This window comes from Mya arenaria, chromosome 1, assembly GCF_026914265.1.
Source record: "Mya arenaria isolate MELC-2E11 chromosome 1, ASM2691426v1".
Classification (NCBI taxonomy): domain Eukaryota; kingdom Metazoa; phylum Mollusca; class Bivalvia; order Myida; family Myidae; genus Mya; species Mya arenaria.
The window spans coordinates 43,114,882-43,124,656 of record NC_069122.1 but is presented as its reverse complement, the minus strand read 5'-3'; the positions used below and the strand labels follow the sequence as shown (position 1 = coordinate 43,124,656).

Below are 9,775 nucleotides of genomic sequence, written 5' to 3'. Positions count from 1 at the left end.
ACACTTGACCACTTGTCTAGTACAATTACCACCATTACACGTATTGCTGTTCCACACTCATTACACTTGACCACTCGTCCAGTACAATTACTACCATTACCCGTATTACTGTTCCACAATCATTACACTTGACCACTCGTCTAGTACAATTACTACCATTACACGTATTACTGTTCCACACTCATCACACTTGACCACTCGTCTAGTACAATTACTACCATTTCACGTATTACTATTCCACAATCATTACACTACACTCGTCTCGTACAATTACTACCATTACACGTACTACTGTTCCTCAATCATAACACTTGACCACTCGTCAAATACAGTTACTACCATTACATGTATAACTATTCCTCAATCATTACACTTGACTACTCGTCTAGTACAATTACTACCGTTACACGTATTACTGTTCCACAATCATTACACTTGACCTCTCGTCCAGTACAGTTACTACCATTACACGTATAACAGTTCCACAATCATTACACTTGACCACTCGTCCAGTACAATTACATCAAGATTGATCTTCACATCAATTCATAATTATCAAAAATACAGTAATTCTCTCTTCATTCACTGTTGCATTCAAGTATTATCATAAAATGTAAATGTTCATAGAATATTACAATGTACAGTGATTCAACTATATAATTGTTAGTTCAGTAATTTAACAAATTATTTTAAACTGTGAACAAGTAAATAAATTGAAGACACCATGAGTTTACGTTCATGAACCATCGAATAAGTTCAAGTAATGAACAAATATAATTATTAGCATGAATGTAGACATCTTTAACTTATGCTTATGTACCATCTACGAAGCTCCATAAATGAAGAATATTATTATTAACAAGGGAAAAGTAAACACCTTGTAGACATATCTTAACTTATGCTAATGTTCCATAGACGAAGTTCTATTAATGTGCAATATTATCATTAACATGGGAAAAGTAAATACATTGTAGACACGTTTTAACTTATGCTAATGTTCCATCTACAAGGTTCTATAAATGAAAAAAATATGATTAATAACACGTGAAAAGTAAATACAGTGTATACACGTTTTAACTTATGCTAATGTTCCATCTACGGAGGTCAATAAATGTACAATATAATTAATAACACGTCAAAAGTAAATACCTTTTAGACACCTCTTAACTTATGCTAATGTTCCATCTACGAAGGTCAATAAATGTGTAATATTATCATTAACATGTGAAAAGTAAATACCTTGTAGACACCTCTTAACTTATGCTAATGTTCCATCTACGAAGCTCCATAAATAAAGAATATTATTATTAACACATGAAAAGTAAATACCTTATAGACACCCCTTAACTTATGCTAATGTTCCATCTACAAAGGTCAATAAATGAACAATATAATTAATACAACGTGAAAAGTAAAATACCTTGTAGACACCTCTTAACTTATGCTAATGTTCCATCTACGAAGGTCAATAAATCAACAATATAATTAATACAACGTGAAAAGTAAAATACCTTGTAGACACCTCTTAACTTATGCTAATGTTCCATCTACAAAGGTCAATAAAATTAACAATATATTTAATAACACGTGAAAAGTAAATACCTTGTAGGCACCTCTTAACTTATGCTAATGTTCCATCTACAAAGGTCAATAAAATTAACAATATAATTAATACAACGTGAAAAGTAAAATACCTTGTAGGCACCTCTTAACTTATGCTAATGTTCCATCTACAAAGGTCAACAAAATTAACAATATAATTATTAACACGTGAAAAGTAAATACCTTGTAGACACCTCTTAACTTATGCTAATGTTCCATCTACAAAGGTCAATAAAATTAACAATATAATTAATACAACGTGAAAAGTAAAATACCTTGTAGACACCTCTTAACCTATGCTAATGTTCCATCTACAAAGGTCAACAAAATTAACAATATAATTAATAACACGTGAAAAGTAAATACCTTGTAGACACCTCTTAACTTATGCTAATGTTCCATCTACAAAGGTCAATAAAATTAACAATATAATTAATAACACGTGAAAAGTAAATACCTTGTAGACACCTCTTAACTTATGCTAATGTTTCATCTACAAAGATCAACAAAATTAACAATATAATTAATACAACGTGAAAAGTAAATACCTTATAGACACCTCTTAACTTATGCTAATGTTCCATCTACAAAGGTTAATAAATTAACAATATAATTAATACAACGTGAAAAGTAAAATACCTTGTAGACACCTCTTAACTTATGCTAATGTTCCATCTACAAAGGTCAATAAAATTAACAATATATTTAATAACACGTGAAAAGTGAATACCTTGTAGACACCTCTTAACTTATGCTAATGTTCCATCTACTAAGGTCAATTAATTAACAATATAATTAATACAACGTGAAAAGTAAAATACCTTGTAGACACCTCTTAACTTATTCTAATGTTCCATCTACGAAGGTCAATAAATTTACAATATAATTATTGACATGTGAAAAGAAAATAAGGTCAATAAATGTACAATATAATTATTTTCATGTGAAAAGTAAATACAGTGTAGACAAGTTTCAGCTTATGCTAATGTACTATCTACTAAGTTCAATAAATGAGCAATAAAAGAAAAATGTGATTATTAACATATAAACATATGAAAAGTAAATAAATTGTAGGCACCTCTTAACCCATGCTATTGTACCATCTCCGTAGTTTAATAAATGAACAATATCATTATAAACATAAGAAATATAAACAATGATCTTTCTTTTTTTCATATTTTCATTTTTGATGACAAAGAAATACATTATACTACAGATAAATGTTTATATGTATTAAGCTGTGAGCATCTTTCAACATATAAAAACTAATCCGAATAAATAAAGATTTACAAACAAAAAGAAATAAAGTAGGCCGTTTTGGTAAAATGAAGTATGTCAAGCAAACACCTTGGGTCTACAGAATGTCAAACAAACAGCTTGGGTCTACAGAATATGACTCAAACACCTTTGGTCTACATAATGTCAAGCAAACATCTTGAGTCTACAGAATGTCACACAAACATCTTGGGTCAACATAATGTCACACAAACTTCTTCGGTCTACAGTAGGCCAAACAAACACCTTGGTACTACAAAATTTCATATTTTATTGTGGTATTATACCACAAACGTCTTAGTATACAATATGTCAAACACTCACTGTGAGAATGGAAATCAGCGTACAATTTATGCTTAAACATTATAGAATATGTACATGTACAAAATCGCTCGAACAGAAAAATGTGAACTGTCATCCAATAAAGCAAGACAATGCTAACCAAAACATATGTACAAATAAAAATGCCTTCCAGTCAGCTATATCAAAGTATTGATTCAATTGGATTTTAAATTGCGATCACCTACAATATATCAATGAATTTTCTTTTTTTCTTCATATTTTTGATGAGGAAATATTGTACTATATAACAATTAAAATGTTTACTATATAACAATAACAAAGCAAAACAAATCCGAATAAATAAATATTTACATGAATGCAAATTAAATGGAAATGAAGTAGTTCATTGGTGTAAAATATAGTTTGTCATTAGTGTAAAATGTAATAGGTCATTAGAGTAAAATTTAGAAGGTTATTTGTGTGACATATCAGGTTATAGACGATGCGTGTACAACTAATGAAATGTTAAAATAATTACGATTAATGCGTCATTGCACATGAAAGGCGTTTATAATATTAAAAAAGCATATTGAATAGACCAAAGAACCTTTATTCGTAACCACAATGAACTCTAGAATCGGCATAATTTACAAAACTGATTAAAACAAATGAAATTCTACGAGCAGTGAACAATGAACTTCGGAATAATAGTTTGGTACAAAACATTTAAAACATTTCCAGACGGATAAATGTCAAACAAATCACTATAATGAACATACATATTTAATCGAAAGAAACTCTGTGTACAGTAATTTAATATATTCTAAAACCACTATAGCATACACTATATATTTGCACAAATATAACTAATTTTACAAACAAATGTTAAGGGACTCACTCACATATCGAATGTTGGCAACAATTTTCTTAAAATTGATTGAAAACATTTCACTTACTTTGATGAACACCAAAGAGCAACTGGCAGGCACTCATTTAGCAGTATTTTGTTAATCCGAAATGAAATATGATTACATCTTCAATAGCGTTATTGATTCTATTCGGCAAAACAAAGCATTTTATGTCATGTCTTTAATATACATATTGAAAAGAAAGCTATTATTTGAACTTTGATGATGTTTTTGTTAAATTGAAAGCAGAAATATGTTCACATTTCACAAGGAATGAATTTATTGATAATTTACCATAAAGAACGTGAAGGAGTCCCTTGAAAATATTTTAAACTTACAAAACATGCAAATAAAAATAAACACATACACATCTACTTACAGGAATAATGCATTCTGAAATTATTATATCGAGCAAGGCAATTACAAAAAAATGCATCTTTATAATATAGTGACATTAAACTTCCGTTCTTTAACGTGCAAAACATGAACAGAAATAAGGAACTCTGAAATCACTAGCAAGGCATAATCAACATATGACACTTTATATACAACGATAGTTATCTTTAAAACTTAAGCGTACTGGACATACATATGTTTTTAAATAAAACTCTCTGATCCCAAGCTTAAGCCTATAAAGATGAACCTCTTCACACCAGTTCGTATAGTGGTTGCTATAAATCATCATTTGTGAAAAATTCCATTGTTTAAACCTCATCCCACTCATTCCACTCAAAGCCTGTGAAGTCTCTAAAGGAGTCATATTTACCGAAAAGGTAAGGTGTCGGAACCTGTAACAAAAATACGAACATTAAAACATAAAACTGATGTTGACAATAATTGATGCGAACATGCTGATTACAAAAAGTTCTCGAATACTATATAATTGCATTTCAAAAACACACAACAAAATTAAATTCATCAAATATTGATCAGAACATCCATTATTTCTAGGTTGTGTGCATACATCATAGATAACTTGTTGTTTGTTTCCGATTTTACGGCCAAAATATATATGGACGATGGGTAGGTATTTATTTTATTTCAGTTGTGTCTTACGTCATTTGCACATTTTAAACTATCACGACTTACACGTTGTACATTGCATTTCTACCCAAACTCTTCCCTCGGAATTCGAAGTCCATACTACAGATACTTTAAGAGTTATGCTCCGGACAGAATGGTTGAGGCGCACTTACGCAGGCACACCCGGACGCACGGAAGAGAGCACGCACACATACCCATACTTAAATATATGCTTTTGAAATAGGCAGTATTGAGGTACTCGGGAAAGAAAGAAAAATCCTTGTTCAGCTGGCGACTTGGGTATTTTTTAAATATGAGTATTCATTTGTACCTTGACATGAATGAAGTTCTAAGATTATTCGTACCAGTTTTTGGATTAAATAAGTATAAACATTAACAAAAGCCCGGTCTGAGGTATCCAACCAGTAACGATTTATTTTCCTGAAAGCTAACAACATACCCGCCCGGTGACCGAGAAAATCAGATTACCATGGTCTTATCACAATAACGACTAAATTATTAATGATCAATGATACTTGTACCACATGGAGATAGTCATCGCTGCTTTTATGTATACTTTGACTTTGATATAAGACCGGTAACCAGAAGTACCGTTCAACAATTACATTTAGATAAACTCCAACGCTATTATTAAATACACTGTTTACTTATTGCACGGTCATTTGGACAATATGATACAAAGTAGTCATTTCATCCACTACGCTCTTGTTTGAACTTACGTAACTAAATTACTCATCTAGGTTATCTATGATACATGCAATCTAAATTGTAATTATCATGAGGAAAACACGTCTTGTAAGTTTAAGCTTGACATTGATACTTTAATTCCGTTTATTTTCAGTGGAAGCATTAGGCGTTGTTTTTTTAATGGACTAAAAATGGTGAATTATAAGATAATCTTAGAACGGAAATAAGTCGAACTTTTATTGAATGAGTCATATAATTATCCCTTTTAAAATTCAAAATATATACAACTTGGCACAATAATAACAAAAGAAATGGTAATAAAATAACAAATATCAATCAAAATGATTTTTTTAACTAGTATGCTATCCGAATGATGTTCATGTTTTTTCGTGAAGCTGCTTATTGAAATTATTTGCATACAAACATAAACATGCCTTGCTAAATCTTAATGTTAACTAAACATATTCAGTTGAAATTTACATAAGCGTCTTTGTTTTTAACTGTTTTATCATTCATATATTTCAAGTAATAGTGAGCATGTCACTTACCTTTATATGTTTATGGTGAACTTAATGAACCATGCTTTCGAACCCCCCAAAGAGGTTTTCTCATTGAACTCCCTAACTTTGAGAAGGGGCTGATTCTCCATCTCCGCCTTCATCTGCCTTATGTCCTCCTCTATCGTACTTTCAAATAACGTACAGTTCACAGAATGTCGCGCTTGTATCACCATACTAACGAGGCGTCTTAACATTCCTGCAGACACTTTCATCCGCGTTAATGTAATGTCTGTTGTGTAGTCAGACGATGCGCTCAGTGGATTCACCATCTGTAGGGCAGGCTGCTTTTCCGTTTCGGCTGTCATCTGCCTTATGTCCTCCTCTGACTCTATTGTACAATCATTTAGCGTACAGTTCACAGAATGTGTCGCTTGTATCACCATACTAACAAGACTCACTAAAGTTTCTGCTGATATGTAAGACTTTTGAATTTCAATGTATGTTGTATAGTTTGGTGATGCGGGCAGTGATTCCACCATCTGTAGGGTAGGCTGCTTCTCCGTCTCCGCCATTATATCCCTAACGTCCTCCTCTGACAGTATTGCACATTCATTCAACGTACAGTTCACAGAATGTCGCGCTTGTATCACCGTAATAACTAGACGTCTAAACATTCCTGCTGAGATGATCATATTATCTAATGTTATGTGTATTGAATAGTCAGGTGATGAAGGCAATGGAGCCACCATCTGTAGGGCAGGCTGCTTCTCCATCTCCGCCTCCATCTGCCTCATGTCCTCTTCTATTGTACATTTATCTAACGTACAGTCCACAGAATGTCGCGCTTGTATCACCATACTAACGAGGCGTCTTAACATTCCTGCAGACACTTTCATCCGCGTTAATGTAATGTCTGTTGTGTAGTCAGACGATGCGCTCAGTGGATTCACCATCTGTAGGGCAGGCTGCTTTTCCGTTTCGGCTGTCATCTGCCTTATGTCCTCCTCTGACTCTATTGTACAATCATTTAGCGTACAGTTCACAGAATGTGTCGCTTGTATCACCATACTAACAAGACTCACTAAAGTTTCTGCTGATATGTAAGACTTTTGAATTTCAATGTATGTTGTATAGTTTGGTGATGCGGGCAGTGATTCCACCATCTGTAGGGTAGGCTGCTTCTCCGTCTCCGCCATTATATCCCTAACGTCCTCCTCTGACAGTATTGCACATTCATTCAACGTACAGTTCACAGAATGTCGCGCTTGTATCACCGTAATAACTAGACGTCTAAACATTCCTGCTGAGATGATCATATTATCTAATGTTATGTGTATTGAATAGTCAGGTGATGAAGGCAATGGAGCCACCATCTGTAGGGCAGGCTGCTTCTCCGTCTCCGCCATTATATCCCTAACGTCCTCCTCTGACAGTATTGCACATTCATTCAACGTACAGTTCACAGAATGTCGCGCTTGTATCACCGTAATAACTAGACGTCTTAACATTCCTGCTGACATGATCATATTATCTAATGTTATGTGTATTGAATAGTCAGGTGATAAAGGCAATGGAGCCACCATCTGTAGGGCAGGCTGCTTCTCCATCTCCGCCTCCATCTGCCTCATGTCCTCTTCTATTGTACATTTATCTAACGTACAGTCCACAGAATGTCGCGCTTGTATCACCATACTAACGAGAAGTCTAAATAATCCTGCAGACATTGGCGTCTTAGTTAATGTAATGTTTGTTGTATAGTCAGGTGGTGCAGGCAGTGGATCCACCTTCTGTAAGTCGGGCTGGTTCTCCGTCTCCGCCATTATATCCCTAACGTCCTCCTCTGACAGTATTGTACATTCATCTAACGTACAGTCCACAGAATGTCGCGCTTGTATCACCATACTAACGAGAAGTCTAAATAATCCTGCAGACATTGGCGTCTTAGTTAATGTAATGTTTGTTGTATAGTCAGGTGGTGCAGGCAGTGGATCCACCTTCTGTAAGTTGGGCAGGTTCTCCGTCTCCGCCATTATATCCCTAACGTCCTCCTCTGACAGTATTGTACATTCATCTAACGTACAGTCCACAGAATGTCGCGCTTGTATCACCATACTAATGAGAAGTCTAAATAATCCTGCAGACATTGGCGTCTTAGTTAATGTAATGTTTGTTGTATAGTCAGGTGGTGCAGGCAGTGGATCCACCTTCTGTAAGTCGGGCTGGTTCTCCGTCTCCGCCATTATATCCCTAACGTCTTCCTCTGACAGTATTGTACATTCATATAACGTACAGTCCACATAATGTCGCGCTTGTATCACCATACTAACGAGACGTCTAAACATTCCTGCTGACATGATTATATTATCTAATATAATGTTTGTTGTATAGTCAGGTGGTGCAGGCAGTGGATCCACCTTCTGTATGCCGGGCTGGTTCTCCATCTCAACCTCCATCTGCCTCACGTCCTCCTCAAACTCTATTGTACAGTCTGTTAACGTACAGTCCACAGAATGTCGCGTTTGTATCACCATACTAACAAGACGTGTAAACAACCCTGCTGACATGACAATGTTATCCAAGCTAACACTCGTTAGGTTAGATAGTGGCCAATCCTGAAATACAATGTTTACCATATGTATATTATATATATGTATAAAGAAGAACATTCATGTAATAATCAGACAAAAAATTCAAGTAAGTTCGGTAGTCTTACCTTTGAAAATTGCAATACTTAATAGGGAAAATACCCATGCTTTCATAGATATGAACATTTACAAACATTTGAATACAATTAATTAGCTATTATTATGTTATACTTTATTAAAACAGTGCTTAACGTAATGTACGTCATCTTTAATGCCTATAATGGTATTCAGTTGGAATATTATGGTTGGTTAAAATTTTAGACTGTACACAGTTTTTATATGTCCTTTAAACCTTGCTTTGTTAATAGCAAATATATGCATGGCTGTTTTCTTTGTAATTTTGTTTGGTAATAACAATAACTATACTTATAGTAATCAAAAATATTTAACTTTTTGTTTACACATGTATTTGTTTTGACATCCTATTATTTATATATGTTTTTATATCTGTGTCTCTTAATGACGGAATAAAAACATACATATATATCAGTGACAATATTTATTTCTAAACATACAATTATTACCAATTAAATAATATTTCAAATGTATTATAATAAGCAAAACGAAGTAAAGAAATAGAATGCTAGCATTATGAAATAAATTTCATGCCTTTAAGGATATTAATTTTACTTTTTTAAAAATCTTAAAATTGCGATTAATTAATCTCGTTAAAACAATAATAGTTTTCCCTGATATTAGTGTTTTGACGTTACAAACAATAATTATTGTTGGCGCATAAACTTGCCTTTTGTTTCGACAGACTTAAATTTTTGAAATTAAAAAATGAAACATTATATATGCATTCTAATTTTGGATTAATTAAAGTTATTAT

The 9,775-nt window shown here is 33.3% G+C and overlaps 1 protein-coding gene across 4 annotated transcripts in view; it reads right to left on the bottom strand.

The window, feature by feature from the left end:
* Positions 1 to 2,050: 2,050 nt before the first annotated feature.
* Positions 2,051 to 9,775, bottom strand: part of LOC128228853 (uncharacterized) — a 50,952-nt gene continuing 43,227 nt past the window's right edge. For all 4 annotated transcript variants that reach the window (XM_052940383.1, XM_052940390.1, XM_052940398.1 and 1 more), the window contains 2 exons: positions 6,347 to 8,910; positions 2,051 to 4,855 (listed from right to left, as the gene is read on the bottom strand). In XM_052940383.1, coding sequence (XP_052796343.1) covers positions 6,349 to 8,910 — 2,562 coding nt within the window. In that variant the 3' untranslated portion in view covers positions 2,051 to 4,855; positions 6,347 to 6,348. The remainder of the gene's footprint in view (positions 4,856 to 6,346; positions 8,911 to 9,775) is intronic.